The 26075-nt window shown below is 41.4% G+C and overlaps 1 protein-coding gene and 1 pseudogene across 2 annotated transcripts in view; both read left to right on the forward strand.

The window, feature by feature from the left end:
- The window catches only part of LOC134738346 (neurofibromin-like), a 57631-nt pseudogene extending 49604 nt beyond the window's left edge, over window positions 1-8027 (forward strand).
- A 14471-nt stretch (window positions 8028-22498) lies between these two features.
- LOC134738233 (POTE ankyrin domain family member B) overlaps window positions 22499-26075 on the forward strand; it is a 33931-nt gene continuing 30354 nt past the window's right edge. The window contains exons 1-2 of one of the 2 annotated variants that reach the window (XM_063652452.1): window positions 22499-22689; window positions 22786-23130. In XM_063652452.1, the coding sequence (XP_063508522.1) occupies window positions 22499-22689; window positions 22786-23130 (536 nt within the window). The remainder of the gene's footprint in view (window positions 22690-22785; window positions 23131-26075) is intronic. The other variant, XM_063652453.1, reaches the window with a different exon arrangement.

The following is a 26075-nucleotide window of genomic DNA, read 5'->3' on the forward strand; positions in this document are numbered from 1 at the left end:
TTTTTGTAGTTATTATAAATAACATTGTTTACTTGACTTTTTCGTGTAGTTTATAGTTAATGTATAGAAATTCTGGCATTTTGAATTGGTTTAAATTTTTTATTTTTGTGGGTACTTAGTTGGAGATATATTGATGTGATATGTGAGATACTTTAATACAGGCATAGAAAGCAATAATCACATCATGGAAAATGGAGTATCCATCATCCCCTCAGGCATTTATTCTTTGTGTTACAACCAATCTCATTATACTCTTTTCATTATTATAAAATGTACAATTAAAATTATTATTGACTATGGTCACCCAGATGTACTATCAAACACTAGGTCTTACTAATTCTTTCTTTTTTTGTACTCATTAACCATCCCTACCGTCCCCTACATTCCCCACTGCCCTTCCCAGCCTCTGGCAACTATCTCTACCTACATGAGTTATATCGTTTTGATTTTTAGCTCTGACAAATAAGTGAGAACATGGAAAGTTTGTTTTTCTGTGCCTGGCTTATTTCACTTAATCTCTGGTTCCATCAATGTTGTTGCAAAAATAGGATCTTATTTTTCATGGTTAAATAGTATTCCATTGTGTCTATGTGCCATGTTTTCTTCATCCAATCATTTGTTGATGGATATCAGGTTACTTCCAAATATTGGCTAGAGCACACTGCTGTAACAAACATGGGAGGGTAGATATCTCTTCAATGTATGGATTTCCTTTCTAGTAAGTGAATCCTCCGGAGTGGAATTCCTGAATTATATGGTAGCTTTATTTTTAGTTATTTTGAAGAATTTTCAAAATGTTACATTCCTGTCAACAGCATACAAGGGCTCCCTTTCTCCACTTCTCTCCAGCATTTGTTACTGTCTACCTTTGGATATAAGCCATTTAACTGAGTGACATAATACCTCATTGTAGTTTTGATTTGCATTTGTCTGATGATCAAAAATGTTGAGCACCTTTTCATATGCCTGTCTGCCCTTTGTACGTCTTCTTATGAAAAATGCCTATTCAAATATTTTGCTTATTGTTTATCAGATTATTAAATTTATTACATTGAAAGATTTTACTGTGAATAGTTGATGAAAATCGGTTAAGTCCATTATGACATGCTTCCTGCCCCTTACACCCACCCACACTGTTCTAGTCTCTCCGTAAGTGTAAATTCTGAAGGCCACAGCTTCTATAATTTCCATATCTTCTCAGTATTACATCTCGAGATGAATCTGTTGTGCTTTACTCTGGCAACATGTCTTCCATAAAATGAGAAGACACATCTGGAAGAAGGGAAAATAAATTACCTCACTTACTAGACTCAGGTGAATATGTGTTAGAAACCTAATGTATAAAGTTATATTAAGCACATTAGCAAAATGGCATAATAAAAATCATAGGCCCTAATTTCTTCATATACATATACACTTAACAAAAATACACTGAACAAAATTCCATTGTGATAAGTTTAAAAATCAAGAGTTTGCAGCACCGCAGGTAAGCACAATGCCAATAGCCAAATAGTAGAGGAAGGAAAATTTGTTGCATTTACCCACCACAGCCCTTCTTCCTCTCCAATGCAGCATGATGCTTATAGAAGTAAACTTCTGACTTCTTTCTGAAGAAAGAAAATAAACACACAATCCCAGAGTAGACACATCCTGACAACAGGCTTGAGAAGCCTCCAGAATCTCTAGCGTGGTCAATTGGTGTCAGACTCCAAGCCACTTTATAAGGACTGTGACAGCTTAATGCTCAAATCTCAATGAAAGATGACAACAGAGTACCGGAGTAATATGGCCAAAAAAACACAATAAATTTCCAGATATCAACCCTAAAAAATTGAGATACACAAATTACCTGAAAATATTCAACATAACCATCTAAATGATGCCCAGTATATGAAATGGGAACACAGACAACTAAATGAAAGCAGCAAAATGATAATATCACAAAAAAATTATAAAAACCTTCAAAAATTATGGAGCTGAAGAATACAGTAAGTCATAAAGACTGAAAAATTATCAAACAGAAAAAAACTTGTAAAATGTCCAGAAGGTTAAATTACTTTGGGTAAGATAAACACAAAGTTACTCATAACAAGACAGATTATAAGCAAAATTTTAAAAGTCTCATAGGCAAAAGGAATCTTGGAAGCAGTAAGATAAACCTGATGTGTCATCTATAGCATGCTTCAATGAGATTTGCAGTGGATTTATCAACACAGTCCTTGCAGGCCAGAAAAAAAGTTAAGTGATATAGTCAAAGTGCTGAAACAAAAAATTTCCAAGCAAGAATACTGTAACTAGGAAAATTCTTCCAAAAAAAATTCCAAAGTAACAAAATGCAGTAAAAGTACATCACTAGTATATCTGCCTTACTAAAAATGCTTAGGGGAGTCTCTTCCATTGAAAATAAAATTCTAGAGAAAAACCTACGTTACATAAAAAACACATAACTCTATTAAAGACATGCACATAACAGGAAATTGTAGTATTAAAATTATAACACAGAAAACAATTCTAATTATTTTCAAATTTGATCGACAAAAACATGAAAATAGTTATAAACACAATATAACAATATAATTTGTGACATTACTAACAAAGTTGACAGCAGACATACTGAAAAAAACTGTATGCATCTGAAGATCTTACCAATTCAAAATATATTGTAATTTTAAGAGGATTTTTGTAATCCTCATGACAACCACAAATACTAGAGAAATACAGTAGAGAAAGTGAGAAAGAAATCAGACCATGTCACCACAGAAATCAGTGAGACAGCAAGAAAGATGAAAAAGAGGAAGGAAATGGCTACAATAATGAAACAATGATTAATATAATGACAATAGTAAGTTCCATTTCAGAATACTTTAAAAATATTAATGGACTAACTTTCCCAATCAAAAGACATATTTCATGAAGAGATTATAAAAATTGTATTAACAGCGTCAACTATATTCTGTATACAGGAGAATCACTGGATCCAATGACAAAGATAGACTAAAAGCAGGATGGAAAAAGATATTCCATGCAAATGTGAGCCAAATGAAAGCAGAAGTAGTCACCGTTACAAAACATTTTAAATCAATTATCATATTTTATGAAATTTAATTCAAAACTACAGGATAAAAAAAGACATTAAATAATAACAAAAAGAGTCATTCATTGGAAACTTATAACAATTGTATACGTGTGTGTGTGGATTCCTGTGTGTGTGCTTATACCTATATCTACAGCTATATCACACATCAGGGTTTCCAATTTATAAAGCAAACATTGATGACATTGAAGCAAGAAATACACAGTGAACAGAAGACTTGAATACACTATAAAAATCAAATTCAACATGCATAGAGAAAACCTCACACAACAAAATACACAATTTTTTCAACATTTCAGAAAACATTCTTGATAGAAGACGTTAGGCCATGAAACAAGTCTTAACAACTGTTTTTAAATTGAAATATTATTGCTTATTATTTATAACCAAAATTGAATAAAATAAAAAATGAAACATTCACAAATATATGGAAATTAAACGATACACCCTCGAACATGCTTTTCTTCAAGGGTGGGAATACTTAATATTATGAAGATATCCAGACTACATAAACTGTCTGCAGTCCTTTCCAAAGTCTCAGTTTATTTTTGCAGAAATAAAAAAGCAACCCCAAAATTATATAGACTATAAAGAGACCAAGAAGACTCAACAATCTTGAAATATCAAGAACAATATTGGGAGCATCACACCTCCTGATTTTGAAATACATTATGAAGCTACAGTAGCTAAAGGAGTTTGGTGCTGGCATAAATGCACACAATAAGAACAATAAAACAATAGAAAACTTAGAAATACAGCTGCACATATATGGTCAAATGAAGAGTTATTTGCACACCCATATTTATTGCAGCGTTATCGACAAAAGCTGACATGCTAAAGCAGCTTAAACTTTCTTAAATGAATAAATATAATTTGGAATATAAAAATAGAATATTGCTCAGCTTTTCAAAATCAGCATATGTAACATATAAAATCAAAATAAATCTTAACATGCTAAATAAAGGCAGTCACAACAAGACAGATTGTCTGAATACACTTATATGGGATATCTAAAAACAAAAAATAATACAATATTTGGCAGGGGCTGGGCGCGGTGGTTCATGCCTGTAATCCCAGCACTTTGGGAGGCTGAGGCAGGCTGATCACCTGAGGTCAGGAGTTCAAGACCAGCCTGGCCAACATGGTGAAACCCTGTCTACTAAAAATTCAAAAATTAGCTGGGTGGCACACACCTGTAATCCTAGCTACTCAGGAGGCTGAGGCAGGAGAATCGCTTGAACCCAGGAAGTGGAGGTTACAGTGAGCCGAGATTGCACCACTGCACTCCAGCCAGGGTGACAGAGTAAGAGTCTGTCTCAAAAAAAAAATTATATATACACACATATATATACATACATATATAATACATATATATACACATACATATATACACATATATAATATTTGAAAGTGCAAGGTAACAGGAAAAATGAGTAGTTGTTTCATGTGTATCGAGTTTTTGTCTGGAAGATAAAAATATTCTAGAAATATGTTGCACAAAATGTCACTATATTTAACATGACTAAACTATACATTAAAAATATTTAAGATTGGCAGGGCACAGTGGCTCATGCCTGTAATCCCAGCACTTTGGGAGTCCGAGTTAGGTGGATAGCAAAACCCCATCTTTTCTGAAAATGAAAAAATTAGTGAGATGTGATGTTGCATGCCTGTGGTCCCAGCTTCTCAGGAGGCTGAGGTGGGAGGATCGCTTTAACCTGGGAGGCAGAGTTTGCAGTGAACAGAGATTGTGTCACTGCACTTCAGCTTGGGCGACAGAGTGAAATTCTGACACACAGACGCGAAATTTAAGATTGTCAATTTAATATGTTTTTAAACACTTGGAACTAAACAATAAAACCTAAGACAGAGTTATGAAGCTTTTCAAGAACTACCTTTACGTCACAGTGTTTTTCTCACACACACAAAAATATGAATTCGTCAATAAATAGATGTAGAAATTAAGATAATTTTCCTGACTACTCACCTAGGCTAGATTTAAAAAAAATTAAAAATCAGAGTTTTAGGGTACATGTGCACAATGTGCAGGTTAGTTACATATGTATACATGTGCCATGCTGGTGTGCTGCACCCATTAACAGCACACCAGCATGGCACATGTATACATATGTAACCTGCACACTGTGCACATGTACCCTAAAACTTAAAGTATAAAAAAAAAAAACAGCCAAGAGACGGGGCACAGTGGCTCATGCCTGTAATCCCAGCACTTTGGGAGGCCGAGGCTGGTGGATCACAAGGTCAGGAGATTGAGACAAGCCTGGCTAACATGGTGAAACCCCATCTCTACTAAAAATTCGAAAATTAGCTGGGCATGGTGGTGCACGCTTGAAATCCCAGCTACTTGGGAGGCTGAGGCAGGAGAATCATTTGAACCCAGGAGGCAGAGGTTGCAGTGAGCCGAGATCACACCACTGCACTCCAGCCTGACAACAGAGCGAGACTCCGTCAAAACATAAAAAAGAAAAAAAATGGTATCTCACTGTGGTTTTGATTTGCATTTCTCTGATGGCCAGTGATGGTGAGCATTTTTTCATGTGTTTTTTGGCTACATAAATGTCTTCTTTTGAGAAGTGTCTGTTCATGTCCTTCGCCCACTTTTTGATGGGGTTGTTTGTTTTCTTCTTGTAAATTTGTTGGAGTTCATTGTAGATTCTGGATATTAGCCCTTTGTCAGATGAGTAGATTGCGAAAATTTTCTCCCATTTTGTAGGTTGCCTGTTCACTCTGATGGTAGTTTCTTTTGCTGTGCAGAAGCTCTTGAGTTTAATTAGATCCCATTTGTCAATTTTGGCTTTTGTGACCATTGCTTTTGGTGTTTTAGACATGAAGTCCTTGCCCATGCCTATGTCCTGAATGGTAATGCCTAGGTTTTCTTCTAGGGTTTTTATGGTTTTATCTAACATTTAAGTCTTTAATCCATCTTGAATTGATTTTTGTATAAGGTGTAAGGAAGGGATCCAGTTTCAGCTTTCTACATATGGCTAGCCAGTTTTCCCAGCACCATTTATTAAATAGGGAATCCTTTCCCCATTTCTTGTTTTTGTCAGGTTTGTCAAAGATCAGATACTTGTAGATATGTGGCATTATTTCTGATGGCTCTGTTCTGTTCCATTGATCTATATCTCTGTTTTGGTACCAGTACCATGCTGTTTTGGTTACTGTAGCCTTGTAGTATACTTTGAAGTCAGGTAGTGTGATGCCTCCAGCTTTGTTCTTTTGGCTTAGGATTGACTTGGCGATGCGGGCTCTTTTTTGGTTCCATATGAACTTTAAAGTAGTTTTTTCCAATTCTGTGAAGAAAGTCATTGGTAGCTTGATGGGGATGGCATTGAATCTGTAAATTACCTTGGGAAGGATGGCCATTTTCACGATATTGATTCTTCCTACCCATGAGCATGGAATGTTAGAATGGCAATCATTAAAAAGTCAGGAAACAACAGGTGCTGGAGAGGATGTGGAGAAATAGGAACACTTTTACACTGTTCGTGGGACTGTAAACTAGTTCAGCCCTTGTGGAAGTCAGTGTGGCGATTCCTCAGGGATCTAGAACTAGAAATTCCATTCGACCCAGCCATCCCATTACTGGGTATATACCCAAAGGACTATAAATCATGCTGCTATAAAGACACATGCACACGTATGTTTATTGCCGCATTATTCACAATAGCAAAAACTTGGAACCAACCCAAATGTCCAACAATGATAGACTGGATTAAGAAAATGTGGCACATATACACCATGGAATACTATGCAGCCATAAAAAATGATGAGTTCATGTCCTTTGTAGGGACATGGATGAAATTGGAAATCATCATTCTCAGTAAACTATCACAAGAACAAAAAACCAAACACCGCATATTCTCACTCATAGGTGGGAACTGAACAATGAGAACACATGGACACAGGAAGGGGAACATCACACTTCGGGGACTGTTGTGGGGTGGGGGGAGGAGGAAGGGATAGCACTGGGAGATATACCTAATGCTAGATGACGAATTAGTGGGTGCAGCGCACCAGCATGGCACATGTATACATATGTAACTTACCTGCACATTGTGCTCATGTACCATAAAACCTAAAGTATAATAATAATAATAAAATAAAATAAAAATAAAATAAATAAATAAATAAAAATAAAAAAATAAAAAATAAAAAAAAAATCAGCCAAGAGGAGAAATACACAAGATGAACCATGAACAAAGTTGGTGTTATACAGGCAACCATGCACATAGATATGTATAATTTAACAATGATAAGACAGCTGGTTAATTCATCTTTGAATTAAACCCCACCTTGATTTAAAGTATGTATACAGAGTTGCAAATTGTCATTCAAAATTATAATACGTAGGTAAAACAGAAACAATATAAATGTATCCTTAATAAAAACACAGTAATTAGGAATTGCAAGACAGAACATAAGATAAACATTTACCTATAAAATTCTGTATGCAACATTGATATACCATTATAACATCTTTTTTTAGGTAACTACAGAGTTCACCTGTGATTGTGCACCTACTTGGAGCGCACATACTTGGAATCATTGATGTCTACTGTATGGCAGTAAAATTGTACAGAAAATGCACTACAGACATTAAGAAAATGCTCTAGTAAATTGTTTTAATGAATAAATATTTAAAGAGTAAAGATAACTTTTTACTATTAATATATTGATGCTATTCTTACAGAAAATAAAAAGGCTGCAATTCACTCTTTAGAAGCAAAGCATTAGATTTTGAAATAAAGTAAAACCATGTATGTCGTAAAATATGAGTTATATACAATGTACAGATTTTGAAATAATTTTTTGTAGTTTATCATTTAGGTATAGGTTGAGAAAAAGATGTTAATGATTCCTATATGACTTCAGTTAACTGTAACGTACAAATGAACATTTTAATAACTACAGAGTGCCTACTGTTTGATTTACTTCTTACATGTTGTGGAAATTATAGCATATTGTTCTGAGTGTTTGAGTCTAAAATGACAGACAAATTTGTAATAGAGCAAAATACAAAATGAAACTATATAAGGAGAGTGACATCAGCAAGGATGTTAGAATAAGCGGATCACTCTTGTTTATCTTCCCACAGTTACAATACTTTTGCAGCCATCCATGGACAAAAGTGCCTTTATGGGAGCTTTGGGATTAGAGAGGGCATTATGACACCCTGTGAAAAACAAAGACCGAGGAGGGCTGTTTTGGGAAGGCAGGCCCTCATTAAGGGGGCAAACCTGAGAACCCCTGATCTTGTCTACAGACTAGGAATTGACCCACCCTACTCAGTCACACTGAGAATCCTGAAGTGACTCTGTAACCATCTCCAATGCCTCCCCATTATGGTCTGGAATTAGTCCTTCCCACACAGAGAACTGGGGAGAGGCACTCATTCATGGCCATGGAGGCAGACCTACAGAACTTAGCCTTTGGCCCTTACTGTAGCCTCTGAAGCAAGTCTGTGACTCAGTTTCAGCCCTCTTCACCATAGTTTACAGAGAGTCCTGCCCAGCAGGGGACCCACACAGGGAGAGAAAACCCTCTCAGGTACTCAGCAGAAGCCACACTTCATCCACACACAACTACTGTCAGGGCCACCATATGCAAAACCAACTTCAGAACCCTGGCCCTGGCATCTGCCCTACAGATCAAAGTTCTGAAAGCAGTTGAGTCTGCTCAAAATAAGAGAGGATTCACAATGAAGCTACCTTCTGCCAATTTTAATGCTTCTATTTTAACATACTACTGGTAGTCCTAAGTAGAACAATTTGGGAAAAAAATATTTTAAAGCCATCTAAATTGAAAAAATAATGTCACTTTTTGTAGGTGACATGATCTTATATACAAAAACCAAAAATAGTACACCAAAAACCTATTTAAACTAATAAATGCACTCAATGAATTTTCAGAATATAAAAATAGCATACAAATCTCAATTGTGTTTTTATACCCTAACAGCAAACTATCCAATTAAAAGGAAGAAAATGATTTCATTTAAAATAAAAATAATAAATTTCTTAGGAACAAATTTAACAACTGAGGCGAAAGATCTTTATGCTGAAAAATAAAATATTGATAAAGGAAATTGGAGAAGACAAAAAATATAAAGCTATCATAGATTGGAGGAGTAAATATTGTTAAAATTCTACATTATCCAAAATTGTCTATAGATTCAATAAACTCCCTATAAAAATTTCAATAACTTGTTTCACAGTAACAGAAAATACAAGCTTAAAATTTATGTGAAATTACAACAGACTTTGAATAGCTAAAGCAATCTTGAGGAAGAAGAAAGCTAAGGACATTATAGTTTCTGATTTTTTTTTTTTTTTTTTTTGAGATGGAGTCTTGCTCTGTCACCCAGGCTGGGGTGCAATGGTACGATCTCGGCTCACTGCAACCTCTGCCTCCTAGGTTCAAGTGATTCTCCTACATCAATTTCCTAAGTAGCTGGGATTACAGGCGTGCGCTACCACGCCCAGCTAATTTTTATATTTTTAGTAGAGATGGGATTTCACCATGTTGGTCAGGCTGGTCTCGAACTCCTGACCTCATGATCCACGTGCCTCGGCCTCCCAAAGTACTGGGATTACAGGTGTTTGAGCCACCATGCCCGCCCCTATAGTTTCTGATTTTAAATTATATTCAATACTATAGTAATAAAAACAAGACAGCATGTGCATAAAAATGGACACGAAAACCCACAGAACACAGTAGAGAGCCCAGAAAAAAACAAAACAAAACCTATGCCTATAAAATCAATTAATCTTGAACAAGGATACTGAAAATGCACAATGCAGTAAGTGAAATCTCTTTATCATCTGGAGCTGAGAAAATTGGATATCCACAAGTAAAGAATAAAATTAGATGATTTTTCTTACATCATATCCCAAAATTAACTCAAAATAAGGACAAATAAAACACATGAATTCTTAAAAATCCTAAAAGAAAACGAGATGTGGTCAACCTCCTTTATATTGGTCTTGACAGTATTTTTTTGGATCTGACACAAACAGTGCGCCACAAAGGCAAATATAAAAAAGTTGGATTACATCAAACTAAAAAACTTCTAAACAGAAAACAATAAGAAAACTTACAGGTTGGGAGAAAATATTTGCAAACCACTGTTAAGTGGTTAATATCCAACAAATACAAAACCAAAACAACAATAATAATGACAATAATGATAACATGATTAAAAGACAGGTAAAGAAATATTTTTTGTAGTGAAGATGTAAACTAAGAGTATTTGAAAAGCTGCTCAACGTCTTCAATCATTAGGCAAATACAAATAGAAACAATGAAGACATATCATTTCACACTTGTTAGGATGGCTAATGTCAAAATTCAGAGACGTGTATGTTATTCTGGTGATGGATACCCTAAAAGCCCTGACTTCACCACTATGCAGTCTATCCATGTCACAGTCCTTGAACTGGGACACATTTACCTGAAAACCAGCCATTTCATCCTCTTTCTCTTTCTTCTCTGAGTTTTTTGTCAGGTGAGATTCTCTGGACAAGTCATGGCTGTATGTTGATAATATGCCTTAAAAAGCATCAGTACAACCCCTTTACTTGCTACGACTACAGCTACAGGGAGAAGGACCTAGAAGTGCAAAAAAGTCCACTCTTCCCTGTCCTTTATCCCAGGAGAGAGTCAGGAACAATGAGCTCCTACATAAAGATCAAAATCTGTTTCTCATTTCTTGCCTTCAAGTGCCCTCTCCTATCAAAGACTCAAGCAACTTTTGCTGCAGCAATTGGACTATGGGCTGCACTAACCACCCTATCAAATCCAAGCAGAGCGGATCCTGTGACCTGGAGAAAGGAGCCGGCTGTCCTTCCCTGCTGTAACCTAGAAAAAGGAGCCGGCTGTCCTTCCCTGCTGTAACCTAGAGAAAGGAAGCTGGCTGTCCTTCCCTGCTGTAACCTAGAGAAAGGAAGCTGGCTGTCCTTCCCTGCTGTAACCTAGAGAAAGGAAGCTGGCTGTCCTTCCCTGCTGTAACCTAGAGAAAGGAAGCTGGCTGTCCTTCCCTGCTGTAACCTAGAGAAAGGAAGCCGGCTGTCCTTCCCTGGCACAGCTGCACGCAAGGAATTTTCCACCACGCTCACCGGGCAGTAAGTTGAAACATAAAAAGATTAACAAGTTGGCTTATTTTTACTTCTACTCAGCGTGCAGAGTCATCGTAATTTATTGTTTTCCATGTCTCAAATACTCTGCTTTATTTTATTTTATTTTATTTTTGAGATGGAGTCTCGTTCTGTTGCCAGGCTGGAGTGCAATGGTGCAATCTCAGCTCACTGCAGCCTCCGCCTCCCGGGTTCAAGCAATTCTGCCTCAGCCTCCCAAGTAGCTGGGTCTACAGGCGCACGCCATCACGTCCAGCTAATTTTGGCATTTTTAGTAGAGATGGGGTTTCAACATGTTGGCCAGGATGGTCTCGATCTCTTGATCTCGTAATCCGCGGCCTTGGCCTCCCAAAGTGCTGGGATTACAGGCGTGAGCATTGCGCCCAACCTCTGTTTTATTTTTTAGTATGTTATCAAATGAAACATTAGTCCAATTATTAAAATAAACGCTTTAGTTATCTGAGCAACTGTATTTTGTATCTGTCAAATCCACAAGCCTAACAATTTTATCTTTCTGAAATATCTACCACGTGTTCAAAGTCAGCAAGCTACTCCTCGTTCGGAAAGGCACTGAAAGTACATAGAAAGAAAGAGGGGGGAAGCACATTTAAGAAACAGGTTTTCTGCGGGATCACAAGGGTATAACAGCTGCCTGTAACAGAGTGTGGCTACTTTCTCGGCATTCGGTCCCCGTGACTAAATAAATACTGCATTTGTGGAAGTCTCTAGGCTGGGTGCTGGACCCTAATTAATGCATTTGAAATCCAGGCCGACACTGTCCCTGGGCTCAGCGACTAACCTTAGTAGAAGCACACATTTCTCAATATGCGCATAACGCAAATAGGTGCTCACGGCTGCCAAACAGAATGCTTTGAAAAGCATTTTCCCAATGAGCCCCCCGCCAGCCCAATCCCCCGCAAACTCCGGAATTGGGAGACACAACAGGTACTTCCACCTCAGAAGCGAAGGCCCTCTGCGACTCCTGCCAAGAAGGGCAGGTTGCCATGCGGTGGTCGCCTGGGCGCGTCCTGAGGCTGGTCTGCCTGACCCGGGCAAAACCAGGCGGCGAGCGCGCGGCGCTGCATGCGGGAAACCGGAGCGGCGCCTCCCGCCGCCCCTCATTCGCTAGTCAGGAACCCCAGGAGAGGCTACGGTCCCCTGACCCCCACAGAGGCTCGCCAGGGCCGGCGCGCAAGGGCAGGTGGGCGCGGGGGCTGCCCTGCGGAGCCGCAGCCTGGGCCTCCCCTGGCACCCGTGGTCGGCCATCCGCCGCGTCCGCAGCGGCGCGCCGAGGCTCTCCAGTTCGCGGGCCCTCCCCGGCTCGCTCCCGGCTTTCGTAGACCTCCCCCGCTCCTGCCCTGAGTCCCAGCAGAGCGCAACGCCGGCCGGCGCCTTCCTTCTCGGCTGGGAGCGAGTGGTACAGCGGCAGCTCGAAGTCCCCCGGCCTCAAGCAGCCCCCGCGACTAGCGCTACACCCTCGCGGGATCCAAGTCCACCCTGCGACCAGCGCCGGGACCCCGCGTGCCTCAGAGCCCAAAGGCTGACCCAGGCCTTCCAGGTGGTCCATCTCGCTCCTCCGGTTCCCGAAGGTGGCGTTGGGTGTCCCCCATCCCGCAATTCCTACCAGCTGACCCATGCGCGCTGCGCCCAGGTACCCCGCCGGGCAGGGCTGAGCAGCCGGGACCCCGCGCTCTCCTGCGCCCAGATTCAGCCCTGCAGTCGCCAGGGAATGTTTGCGCTCCGGACTGGTGGCGGCGCCCCGCCTGCTCTGCACGTCTCCTCGCCCTCCACGCAGCCCGCGATTCGGGATCCCAGAGGAGAGGGGTGCAGGCTGAGCCGGGGCCACGAGTCCTCTCCCGCGCTCGCGCCCTTTTACCTCACTGTCCCGCCGGGCGCACCCAGAGCTCACCTTGCGCGCCGGCCGGTGGAGGCGAGCCATAGGTGACGGTGCATCCTCCTCCTCCGCCTGCTCTCGCCCGGCTGGCAGGCGCTGGAGGCCGGTGCCGGGTTACCTCCCCAGGTTGCCAGCGCCAATCTTCCCGGCGCTCCCGGGTGGAGCAGCTCCTGCGCCCCGCGCTATCGCAGCGGCCCTGCAGTCAGCTCCGCGCCGTCCCCCGCAGAGCCCCCGGCGCACCGGCGCCTGCTTTCCACGCCCCGGGCGCCTCAAGCAGTCTCTGGGCCGCAGGAACAGCCCTCTGAAGAGGCGCTTGGGTAGAGGCCACCAGACACCCAGCAAACGCGCCCTCGGCCCCGCTCGGCTGAGCGGGAGGGCGCAGGGCCCGCGGCTGGACCTGCAAGGGGAGTTCCGGTTCTGCTGAAGTTTCTTTAGGGCCTTCAGCAGCGTCTTCGGCGCCTCCTGTAGTCGCCGCTGTCCTCTTGTAGTGCAGGGATGGGAGGGCAGGGTCAGGAGCCCGGCAACAGAAGCCAGTTTCAAGAGCTTTGCTCCCCTAGGGCCGGCCCCGCCTCCCTGCCCCGGCCTGAGTCCCTCCCGGGTGCCCTGAGGCACCCCTGGACATGCGCATGTCTTAGTCGCTCCTGAAAGAAATTGGCTTGTTGTGGGCACCCTTTTCATCTCATTCATAGACAGGAGTACATTGCTGCCGGACGGAAAGCCAGGGTCACATGGGACCCCATTAGAATGAAACCCTTACTTAATGCAGTATATATTTGGGGCTTTTCTGAAGTTCCATTTCCTAGCAAGAAGCCTCGGTGGCAACGGGAAAGGGCCAGGGGCCCGGGGCCGCAGGTCCGAGAGCAGGTCTGGGGTGGCGCATCTGGGGTGGCGGGGCGGGATTTCCCTAGCAGGGCTTCCAAGCCACGTTGGGCACTGCCTCATTAGCCACGCACATGGGGTCTTACTTTGGTCATTACATAGGTGTCTTGTCCGTCCGAATGATGCAGTTCCTGGGAGGTGAGGGTGGCGTTAATGACAACTGGGTGGCAGCAGGGCCCCTTCAAACAACACAAGCAAGATGGGGCCAAAGCAGCACAGCCCATCGTCTCGGGGTTTCGGGGTCTTGCTTCGTCAGGAGGTGGGGGCCTCTCGACTGTAACACCCAGTGGAAAGCGTTCAAGACTTAAAGGAAAGGCAGGAGAACATGACGGGGAGGTTTATTTACACCACTGTCCCCTTCCTTTTGTGAAACTGCATTGTTTATATTCTCTTTTAACAGAATAATGGTAAGTAAAGGCAAATTCTTAACTCCCCTCCAGGAAAGATCTTTGACCTTCCAGTGTAGGAAGCCTCTCAGTTTTCCAGTTACACCTAATACACTGTATTCCAAATCTAAGTTACCCACTAGTACTTCAGCACATTCCAGAAATTCTGAAATTTTCTAAAAAGGAAACTGGTAAATCTATTCCAGGAGCAGGACATAAGTATACAAATGTGCAAATATACAGGAAGCATTGCTCTGAATACGTGCTTAGCCACATTATTAAATAACTGTTTCCAGTGGTTCTTCACAATATATGAATAAGATGCTCATTTGAAAGACTTTTTAAATTCTAAAATGGGTCATTGAACACGTGCATTTCTTCATTTTCTAATTTCTCAAAAGATGTATCACTAAGATGAAATTCCTTGGTAGTCATTAAATTTTAAAAAGTTAACAACATGGTTTTATGATCAGTCTACTATAATTTTCACGTATTAGGTGGTGGAATTCTAGACTTACAATTACCAGCGACAGCTGCTCTTCTCTCAGGATTAAACAGCATAATGCAAATCAAAGAGCTTGAAGAATTGGTAAAACTTCACAGCATGTCACACAAAGTCATTCAGTGTGTGTTTGCAAAGAAAAAAAATGTAGACAAACGGGATGACTTTTGTCTTAGCGAGGGTTATGGACGTTGATTCTTAATAATGAAAGAAATGTCGACTGTGAATATGTTCTTTTGGTGGATTATGTTTAAAACTTCTATGTTTTTTGGCACACTTTCTATCAGTTTTATGTCAACACAACACATATTATTGAACATATGAAAAGTATCTTAAGTTAGAGTCACACTTTAACATTGTATTTAAGCATGTTGCTTAAATTCTTTTCTCCTCCCTGTGATGAAATAGTATCCTACTCTCTCCTCCTAGTGTTTATGTAACATAACATAGCCTCACGCTAGATGGACCGCCCCAAAGGGATAGTGGAATTATAAGACCTATCAGAAGCTTACAGAAACTCACATTGCTAGAAGAGTACTTATTACCATTTCAATGATTTTTGTTTTACTACTGAATTCTGTATTTGTGCTGAGAAATAATGGGCTATCTGTTGAATTCCCATTTATTTCATTAGCATTTTCTCTTTATTGAATGAAATTAAACAAAGTTGTGATCATTATAGAAGACAGTAGAGGACACCCTAGTCCCACACAACCTCAGAGTTGGACCAGTCTTGGTAAGAATTTCATTTTCAGTGTCAGAGCCAAAAATAGCTGGAGGTAGGGAAGCATGAGTGGAACATGTGCCAGAGAGCGCCCACCCTGTCCCCCAGTCAGGGGCAGGAACTGAGACGGGTGGGTGTGTTTGCATGGGTGAGTGTGGCAGAGGTGGCTGAAACATGAGTGCAGTGTCGTCCTATAAGTGAGACCATGTGCTATTCGTCTTTCTGTGCTTGGCTTATTTCACCAAGCATGTTCTCCAAGTCCGTCCATGCTGTCAAAAATGGCAGGATTTTTTTATTCATTCATTAATGCTAGATAATATCCCACTGTGTGTGTGTGTGTGTGTGTGTGTGTGTATTCATTTCTTTATCCATTTATCCATTGACAGACATTTATGTTGTTTCTATTACTTGGCTATTTTAAAAATGCCCAAATGGACATAACAGTGCAGATATCTTTTCCAGATGTTGATTTTATTTCCTTTGGCTGTGTCCCCAAAGAAATGGGATTGCTGGATATAGAGTGGTTGCCAGGGGCCGGGAGAAGGTGAGATGGGTAGATGTTGGTCAAAGGGTATAAAATTTCAGTTATGCAAGTTGAATAAGTTCTGGAGATCTACTGTTCAACATTGTGAGTATCGCTAACAACACTGCGATGTATACTTGACATTTGCTAAGAAGGTAGATCTTATTCTCACCACACACATGAAAGAGGGCATTTCTGCGAGGTGATGGGAATGTGAGTGAGTTTGATTTTGATGGTAAAGTATACATATATTAGTCATCAAACTGAACACCTTAGAAACAAGATTTTACCTCAGTGAATGAATGAATGAATAGATCTGCACTTCTGGATTTCTTTAAAAACGAGAAGACACCCCACAGCTTTAGCAACGCTGGGCACCCACCCATTCCCACTCTCCTTCACCGCCTGCATTCCACAGATAGCTGACATGGGACCTTAGAGGAACATGATCTATCCTTTTTCACACTTCGCCTCCTTTGGGTAATTAGGAAAATAGAGGCAAATGGGGCTTTTTAAAGGATTTTAATTTTTTTCTAATTTCATTGTATCTATTTTATCTTCACTAGTGGCTTATTTACTATATCTGTATTTTACCTTATTTTATTTTGTGTTGGTTCTAGGGTTATAGCCAGCATCTTTAACTTAGTATAGCCTACCTTTATTTTGTTTGTTTATTTATTTATTTATTTTTGAGACAGAGTCTTGCTCTGTCACCCAGGCTGGAGTGCAGTGGTGAGATCTCGGCTCACTGCAAGCTCCGCCTACTGAGTTCAAGCCATTCTCCCCCTCAGCCTCCCCAGTAGCTGTGACTACAGACGCTCACCACCACGCCCAGCTATTTTATTTTATTTTATTTTATTTTATTTTATTTTATTTTTATTTTTAGTAGAGTTGGGTTTCACCGTGTGTTAGCCAGGATGGTCTCGATCTCCTGACCTCGTGATCCGACTGCCTCAGCCTCCCAAATTGCTGGGATTACAGGCACTAGCCACCGCGCCCGGCTGAGGTCATGTCTTTAAAAAGGTAGCATAACTCCTATTTCTAGCCGCTCTTGCAACTAAAGGTGGCTGTGTACAGAATAACTCTATTCCTCTATATCCTGTTTGGACAAACCATCTTTCCATTGATTTAAGCACACTTTCAGAATAAAACGTAATTTTTATCTCAGGAATTCCAAAGTCTAATGGAAGAGGCAAGCTTATGAATAATTTAGCAAAGCAGATTGTGCTTGGCAATAATAAAGTAATTCAATATATAAAACATACAAAAAGAAGGAAATATCTGTTTCATAGTTGTAAGTAATCAGAACTTTACCATGCAGAATAGGTAGAGAGGCATTCCTCAAAAGATTAAGAGAGGTATAAAGTAAATATAAATGTCAACTATAGGGGTTTTCTTAGGCAGAAAATCATGCTTTAGGGTAAATGAAGGTGATGCTGGTATTCAGTTTCCTTTGGAGAAGGCAACAATAAAAGTAGAGTTATCATTTATGAGATCCAAGAAGCCCAAGAAAAAGTAATAAGAGCTGGAGCCACAGCAGGTTCAGACTTTTTTCCTAAATAAAAAGGAACGAATAGCTAAATGTGACACAAGTCAAGGTATCTTTTAAGAAAGTTACACTTCCTCTGAACCACAGCAGAAATCAAAGACAGTCACTCTACAGCACTCCTTGCCTCTCTTCCAAGGATACAGCTATGTATGGTTTTTTAAAAAAGGTAAAGGGAATATATCACTTGACCATGTCTCTATCCAAGGTGAATTTCTCCAAAAGCACAACTTTGGGGTACTTGTATGGGATGTAGTTTAAACCCCACTAAATTTGATTTCTCACCCTCCCAGACACTTATCTTTCTTATTTTCTCATATTTGTTTGTTTTTCTTTCCTCAATATATTCCAGGAAATGTATTTGTGGGCTGTCCTACAGGAGAAGTTACGATGAATGGAAAAGTGTGAAGAATCTTCTATTCTCCCAAGAGTATATGGCAAAGAGGGTGCAATTGCACCCAAAATATCAGTGTGGAAGGGTCACATAACTGATACTATAAAGTAACATATTGTCTTACAGAATTTTCATTCTTAGGCTGAAATATTACCTTCTTCATCAAACTTACCTGACCGCATGTTTGATGTTGTTTGAGTAAAATATAATACTCTTTTATTTCCCAAATGCGCGTGCGCGCGCACACACACACACGCACATGCACACACACACACATAATATATTATGTTTTGGGAAATATATGTGCTATAGTATCTATATTTATTCACATCTTAAATTTATACTTAATTAAAATGACAAAAAATAAATTTGCTGAAAAGAGTTGGTAAAATGATCAACTGTATTCAGTCACATAACTATTATTTAGTCTTAGTAATGAAAATAGAAAAAAACAAAAACAAAAACAGCCCGGTGCAGTGGCTCACGCCTGTAATCCCAGCACTCTGTGAGGCCAAGGTGGGTGGATCGCCTGAGGTCGGGAGTTCGAGACCAGACTGGCCAACATGGCAAAACCCCGTCTCTACTAAAAATACTAGAATTAAGGCCGGGCCCGGTGGCTCACACCTGTGATCCCAGCACTTTGGGAGGCCGAGGCAGGCCGATCACCTGGGGTCAAGAGTTCGAGACCAGCCTCAACATGGAGAAACTCCATCTCTACTAAAAATACAAAATTGGCCCGGCATGGTGGTGCATGCCTGTAATCCCAGCTACTCGGGAGGCTGAGGCAGGAGAGTCACTTGAACCTGGGAGACAGAGGCTGTGGTGAGCTGAGATCGCGCCATTGCACTCCAGTCTGGGCAACAAGAGTGAAAACTCCATCACAAAAAAAACAAAAAAATACTAGAATTAGCCGGGTGTGGTGGTGCGTGCTTGTAATCCCAGCTACTCGGGACGTTGAGGCAGGAGAATCACTTGAACCCGGGAGGCAAAGGTTGCAGTAAGCCGAGAATGCGCCATTGCACTCCAGCCTGGACAAAAGGGCAAGACTCTGCCTCAAAAAAAAAAAAAAAAAAAAAGGGGCTCCACCCCCTAGCAGCAGAATACAGAACGTTTAGGAACCCACAGAACATAAACCAAAATGGACTGTATCCTGGATTTTAACAAACATTAAGAATTTTTAAAAAACTGAAATCATGTAGAATGTATCCTCCAGCCAAAATGGCATGAAATTAAAAATAAAAAAAACAGCAGAATCTTAAATACTTGAAAAATAAACAGCATACTTTTTTAGTTCTTTTTTTTTTTTTACATTTTTATTTATTTTAAGTTCTGGGGTAGATGTGAAGGATATGCAGGTTTGTTACATAGGTAAATTTGTGCCATGGTGGTTTTCCCTACCTATCAACCCATCACCTCGGTTTAAGGCCAGCATGCATTAGAGATTTTTCCTGATGCTCTCCCTCTCCCTCCGCCATCCACGGGCCCCAGTGTGTGTTGTTTCCTTCCCTGTGTCCATATGTTCTCATTGTTCAGCTCCTACTTATAAGTGAGAACATTAGATGTTTGGCTTTCTGTTTCTGCATTAGTTTCCTGAGGATAATGGCTTCCTGTTCCATCCATGTCCCTGCAATGGACATGATCTCCTTCGTTTTTATGGCTGCATAGTATTCCATGTTGTATAGGTACCGCATTTTCTTCATCCAGTCTATTACTGATGGGCATTTAGGTTGATTCCATGTCTTTGCTATTGTGAATAGTGCTAAACGGCAAGCACACTTCTAAGGAGAACGTCTCAAGGGAAACAATTAAATATATTAAACTGAATAAAAATAAAAATACAACATATCAAACTTGATTTAACACAGTTAACGTCAGTGCTGAGAGGAAAATGTATTTCACTAAATGTATATAATAGAAAAGTAGAAATTTCTCAAATAAAAATTCAAGCTATCACATCAAGAAAGTAGAAAATAGTAGCAAAATAAAACCAAAACAAATATAAGAAAGAATATAATAAGGATAAGAGCAGAAATAAATGAAACAGCCAAAAGAAAATAACAAATCAAAGCAAAGAAATAAAGCTGGTTCTTTGAAAATATCAATAAAACTGACAAACCTTAACTAATAATGATAAGAAAAAAGGGATGTCATAAATTACCAATTTCGTGAATGAAATGGGCTATCCTTACAGACCTTGAAGACATGAAAATGATAATAAAGGAACGTCATGAACAACTCCACTCACATACATTTGACAACTTGGGGAAAATGGGCCAATTTCATGAAAAACAAACTACCACAAGACTCACCCAATCTAAAATAGATAATTTAATAGCCCTAAAAATGTAACGACATTTAATTTCGAATTTTAAAGACTCCTGAAGGAGAAATCTCCAGGACAAAATGGTTTTACTAAAGAATTTAATGTACTGCTTACAGAGTTGACACCAATACACACAATCTTTTCTGAAAATAGAGACTCTTTCCCAATTCATTTTATGAAGCTAACATTACTCTGATATCAAAATAGACAGTACAAAAAAGTAAACTATAGTCCGGTAATTCTCTTGAACATGGATACACTAATTCTTAACAACATTAGCAGTAGAACTCAGCAATGTACACAAAGGATTACATAGCATGTCCCAGTGAAGTTTACTCCAGTGACTGCACACTTAGGCATTCATCCCACTGAAATAAAAACTTTTTTTTTTGCACTTGTAATTGGCTTCCCCTCTGATTTGTTGGCAAGAGCAGGTCGGTGTCCCAGGCTTAGAATCCATTTTTCTCTCTTTCTCTCTGTCTGTCTCTCTGTCTCTGTCTTTGTCTCTCTCTCTCTCTCTTTCTTTTTTTCCTTTTTTTGACAGTCTTGCTTTGTAGCCCAGGCTGCAGTGATGCGATCTCGGCTCACTGCAAGCTCCGCCTCCCGGGTTCACGCCATTCTCCTGCCTCCGGAGTAGCTGGGACTACTGGCGCCCACCACCATGCCTTCTAGTATTTTGTATTTTTAGTAGAGATGATGTTTCACCATGTTAGCCAGGATGGTCTTTATCTCCTGACCTCATGATCCGCCCGCCTCGGCCTCCCAAAGTGCTAGGATTACAGGGGTGAGCCACAGTGCCCGGTCAGGATGCATTTTTCCTCCCACACCAAAGCACCTGCGGTATGGATGAAGCAGCCTGGAGCCTGGCTGCATAAGCCTGCACAGCAGGAGGGTCCCCGCAGGAGGGTAGAGGTGCCACTGCCTGGGTCCAGCTCAGAGGCTGCCAGGGAGGCTCCGATCTGGCTCCCTAGTGCTAGCAGTGTCCTGTTCCCAGGATCTGCACGTGGGGGTGCCTTCCTGCATCTCCCCATCAGTGGTAGGTGTTCCTCCAAGCCCCCTCTTGCAGGCCGGGAGACAGCGGCCTGCACCTCAACCCTACTGCATGCCAGTGAAGCGAAGCACCCAGGGCCAGAAGCCCCACAGCTGTTGGCCCTGGTTTGGACACACCAGGCAGGGGGCACTAGAGCAGGAGCTAGCAGCCCAGCCCCGATTCTGCGGCCCCGAGTGCCGCGTTGCTGATGGCCCTGTGTTCTGGGTGCGGACCAAGGAGGAGCAGGTGTGGAAGGTGCCTCAGGCAGGCCCTGGGCTCCATGGGCGTCTTGTGCTCGCAGATTTTGAGGCCATGTGCATCCAGCTCCGCCAACCCGAGCTCTGAGCTGCAGCGGCGGCCACGCGCAGCAGCACCACCACCACTAGTGTCTTGGGGGCTTTCTTCAGAGGAGGCTGTCAGCATCCTCAAGCTCCAGGCGCTCTAGCCCCAGTCCTGCTTCAAGAGGCTTTTTCCCACCACAGGCTTCTCCTCAATGGCCAGAAAGCTTGGCCAACTCCCATGAACTTTGCCAGTAACGCAAGGCTGTCACTGACATTTGTGGCGCCAAGGCTTGCGCACGCGGATTGCACACATCGGCCACTTCCTGCACCATGTGCAGTGACGCCGTCTGAGGCGCGCACGCCGCACGCGCATAACGGCTTCGCTCTGCGTTCCTCGCTTGGCTTGGCCTTAGTCGCTTTGCCTGGTGTTTCTTGCTTGGATTGGCGTTTCCTCCCTCACATTCTTTTGCTGGGCTTGACCTTTTCTCTGCTGCGTTTGGCATTCCCTTGACTGGGCTGGGTGTTTCCTTGGCGGGGGGGGCCGGCTTGGCCTTTCCTGGGGGTGGGCGTGGGGTCCCCCGGGTGGGCGTGGGTTTTCCCTGGGTGGGGTGGGCTCGGCTCCCTTGCTGGGGTTGGCAGGTTTTGGCTGGGATTGACCTTTCTCTTCAAACAGATTGGAAACCCAGAGTTTCCTGCTAGTTGGTGAAACTGGTTGGTAGAGGCGATCTACTCGCTACTACCGGCCTCCCCTGGCTGTTAAAAGCAGATGGTGGCTGAAGTTGGTTCCATGCCCGCTGCCTCTGCTGCGAAGAAGCCATTTGATCTCAGGAGCAAGATGGGCAAGTGGTGCCGCCACCGCTTCCCCTGCTGCGGGGGGAGCGGCAGGAGCAGCGTGGGCACTTCTGGAGACCATGACGACTCCTTTATGAAGACGTTCAGGAGCAAGATGGATAAGTGGTGCTGCCACTGCTTCCCCTGCTGCGGGGGGAGCGGCAAGAGCAACGTGGGCACTTCTGGAGACCATGACGACTCCTTTATGAAGACGTTCAGGAGCAAGATGGATAAGTGGTGCTGCCACTGCTTCCCCTGCTGCGGGGGGAGCGGCAAGAGCAACGTGGGCACTTCTGGAGACCATGACGACTCCTTTATGAAGACGCTCAGGAGCCAGATGGGCAAGTGGTGCCGTCACTGCTTCCCCTGCTGCAGCGGGAGCGGCAAGAGCAACGTGGGCGCTTGGGGAGACTACGACGACAGCGCCTTCAAGGAGCCGAGGTACCACCTCTGTCGAGAAGATCTGGACAAGCTCCACAGAGCTGCCTGGTGGGGTAAAGTCCCCAGAAAGGATCTCATCGTCATGCTCAGGGACACTGACGTGAACAAGAGGGACAAGCAAAAGAGGTAACCGGGCCTGGCTGGGAGGAGGCGGGACATGGGGGGATGATGGGGACATACCCTCCTGGCGCCAGGAGGGATGAGCCAGGCTTTCTCTTCCTCCGCAGGCCCCACACCACCCTGGGTGTGGAAACCTCAGAGAGGTCAGGGCCCAGGTCCCTTTATAAACAGCAACACAAAAACAAAACTTTAGCTGATTTCCAATCCAATTATAATTTCCCTTATAGAACACTAATAGACTGTTTTAAAGTGATTTGACTCGCGAAATTAAGTCGATGCTGCAGATTATTTTTAATGTACACATTTTAAAACAATGTTCTATACATTATAGAAAAGTGTATATTGAGAACTAAGTCCCATAATATATCAACTTCTGGGCTAAATATTTTTCAAATAAAATCCAATATGGATTTTATATCGATGTACCCTATGTAAATATGTTCTTTACTGAGTAACCTTAAAATGAAACTGAAATGAGAAGTATGGTTCATATCTTTGAATAGGAAGGTTCGTTTTTCTTAAGATGTGAGCTTTTTCTGTGTTTATCACTTTTATGTAAGCCAAATAAAAATAGCAAAGTCTTAGTGTCTTTAAATTGCACATGATGTATTTTATCATTGTGATAAATTGATTTTTTGTAACAGAATGGAAAAAGACTTGCTTTTCCAGATATTAAAATGTGCATGTGCTATTTCCACAAATTGTTTACTAACAGCTGAAAAGACATAAATGAACAGAACAGAACAGGAAATCCAGAAATACCCAAATATATGTAAGAATTTAGCACTTGATAATGGTGATGTTTCATATTGGTAAAACAAGATGAATTATTCATAAATTAAATGCATGCTGTTTGGAGAAAACTACCTAGATTTTTATGTCACAAAAATAAGTTCCTGAAGTATAGATTAAAAATTTTTAATATACGAAAGGAGAAAAGTACCAGAAGAAAACACAAATGCCTATTTATACGTGCAAATATTTATTTATTTATTTATTTTTCTGAGACAGACTCTCACTCCGTTGCCCAGGCTGGAGTGCAGTGGCACAATATCGGCTCACTACAACCTCCGGTTCCCGGTTCAAGTAATTCTCTGCCTCAGCCTACCAAGTAGCTGGGATTACAGGCACTCGCCACCATGCCCGGCTAATTTTTTGTGTTTTTAACCAAGATGGGATTTCCCCATCTTTGCCAGGCTGGTCTTGAACTCCTGTCCTTGTGATCCACCCACCTCAGCCTCCCAAAGTGCTGAGATTACAGGCATGAGCCACTGAAACCGGCATATATATGCAGATATAATAAAATAAGCTCAATTTAAAACTGGGCAAGGTACTTTTTTGCATGTCTACCAGTGACCTGTGCACATAGGAAAACATAGCGTTCCTAGTAAGAGAAGGAATTTAAGTTAGAAGAGGAATGAAAGAATGTTTTCTGTTTAAGAAGAGGAATGAAAGGCCAGCCACGGTGGCTCATGCCTGTAATCCCAGCACTTTGGGAGGCCAAGGCAGGTGGATCACGAGGTCAGGAGTTTGATACTAGCCTGGCCAGCATGGTGAAACCCCGTTTCTACTAAAAATACAAAGAATTAGCTGGGCATGGTGGCATGCACCTGTAATTCCAGCTACTCAGGAGGCTGAGGCAGGAGAATTGCTTGAACCAGGGAGGCGGAGGTTGCAGTGAGCTGAAATTGCACAACTACACTCCAGCCTGGGTGATGGAGTGAGACTCCATTTCAAAAAAGTAAATAAATAAAAAATAAAAATAAATAAATAAATATAAAGGAATGAAATACTGTTTTCTGTCCACAAAGTTTGTGAGGGTGAAGAACAGTGGTACTTATATACTTGCTGAAAGTTTAAGTTGCTGTGACTTTTCAAATAGACACTTTGATGGTAAGAACCACATTTTTAAAATGTGTATGCCTTTTACCCATCTATTCCATTATACTGAAATATCTATATGAAACAGACACAGCTGTTTTTCTTAGTATTGCTTAAAATAGCCATGTATTGAGAAGAACTCATATAAAGATTTTATGAACAAATTTCAGTGCATCCATAGGATGGAAGAATATGTAACCATTGAGGGTGTCAGTAGATACAGAAATATGTCGGCATGCAAAGATGTACTTTGCTATATCAAGTGAGAAAAAAATCAGTTTGTTATACATATACACAAACAGAATCTGCTCTTGTGTTAGCTGAAAATACGTAGAAAATACAATCAAACTTATTTCTGGGGATTTGTAAGTGAAGTTTTTCCGTTTCTCTTGTCTGTGATTTCTGCAATGAACATCTGAAAAGTTTTAGTTAAGTTTCATTAGTAATGAAATAATCCTTGGGAAGAGAAGGAATATGCTACTTGCATAGATACAAATAATTTCTCACATTCTATTATTTATGTTTATACCTGGGGATGGCTATCTTCTGTGAACTTTTACCCTCTTCAGAAGTAGAGGGATTCTGTTTAACTCTTCTGGTAGATTTTATTGTATATACATTTTATTATATAATTGTGTTTTCATTATATATAGATTAACATGTATAAATAGTATGGATTAATTATTTTAGTTTAGTTATATATTTATGAAAACTAAAATAGCAAATATAAATGATCATTACTATTGCAAATATATTGCTCTACTCAACAGGAGTTTTCTTTCAAAAATATTGAACTTCCAAGCTGTGTTTATCCATTATTTCAATCCGTTTAGTCATCAAACATAAGCCAGACACCTATTATATGGCAGGCATATTCCGCTATCTCTCAGGATCCTTCCACCTTTGAGAACGTCATGTTTACCTGCTGGGCCTGAGCAAGCTGAGAGATTCAAAATTGGGGCATTAGGACTTAATCTCAATTGAAGCTTTTCCTCCCTCCTTTCAAACAAAAGCATTTCTGAAGGTAGAAAATAATAAAAGATAACCCTTAACTGCCCTTTTGAAAATTT

Source organism: Pongo pygmaeus, chromosome 16 (genome assembly GCF_028885625.2).
Source record: "Pongo pygmaeus isolate AG05252 chromosome 16, NHGRI_mPonPyg2-v2.0_pri, whole genome shotgun sequence".
Taxonomy (NCBI): domain Eukaryota; kingdom Metazoa; phylum Chordata; class Mammalia; order Primates; family Hominidae; genus Pongo; species Pongo pygmaeus.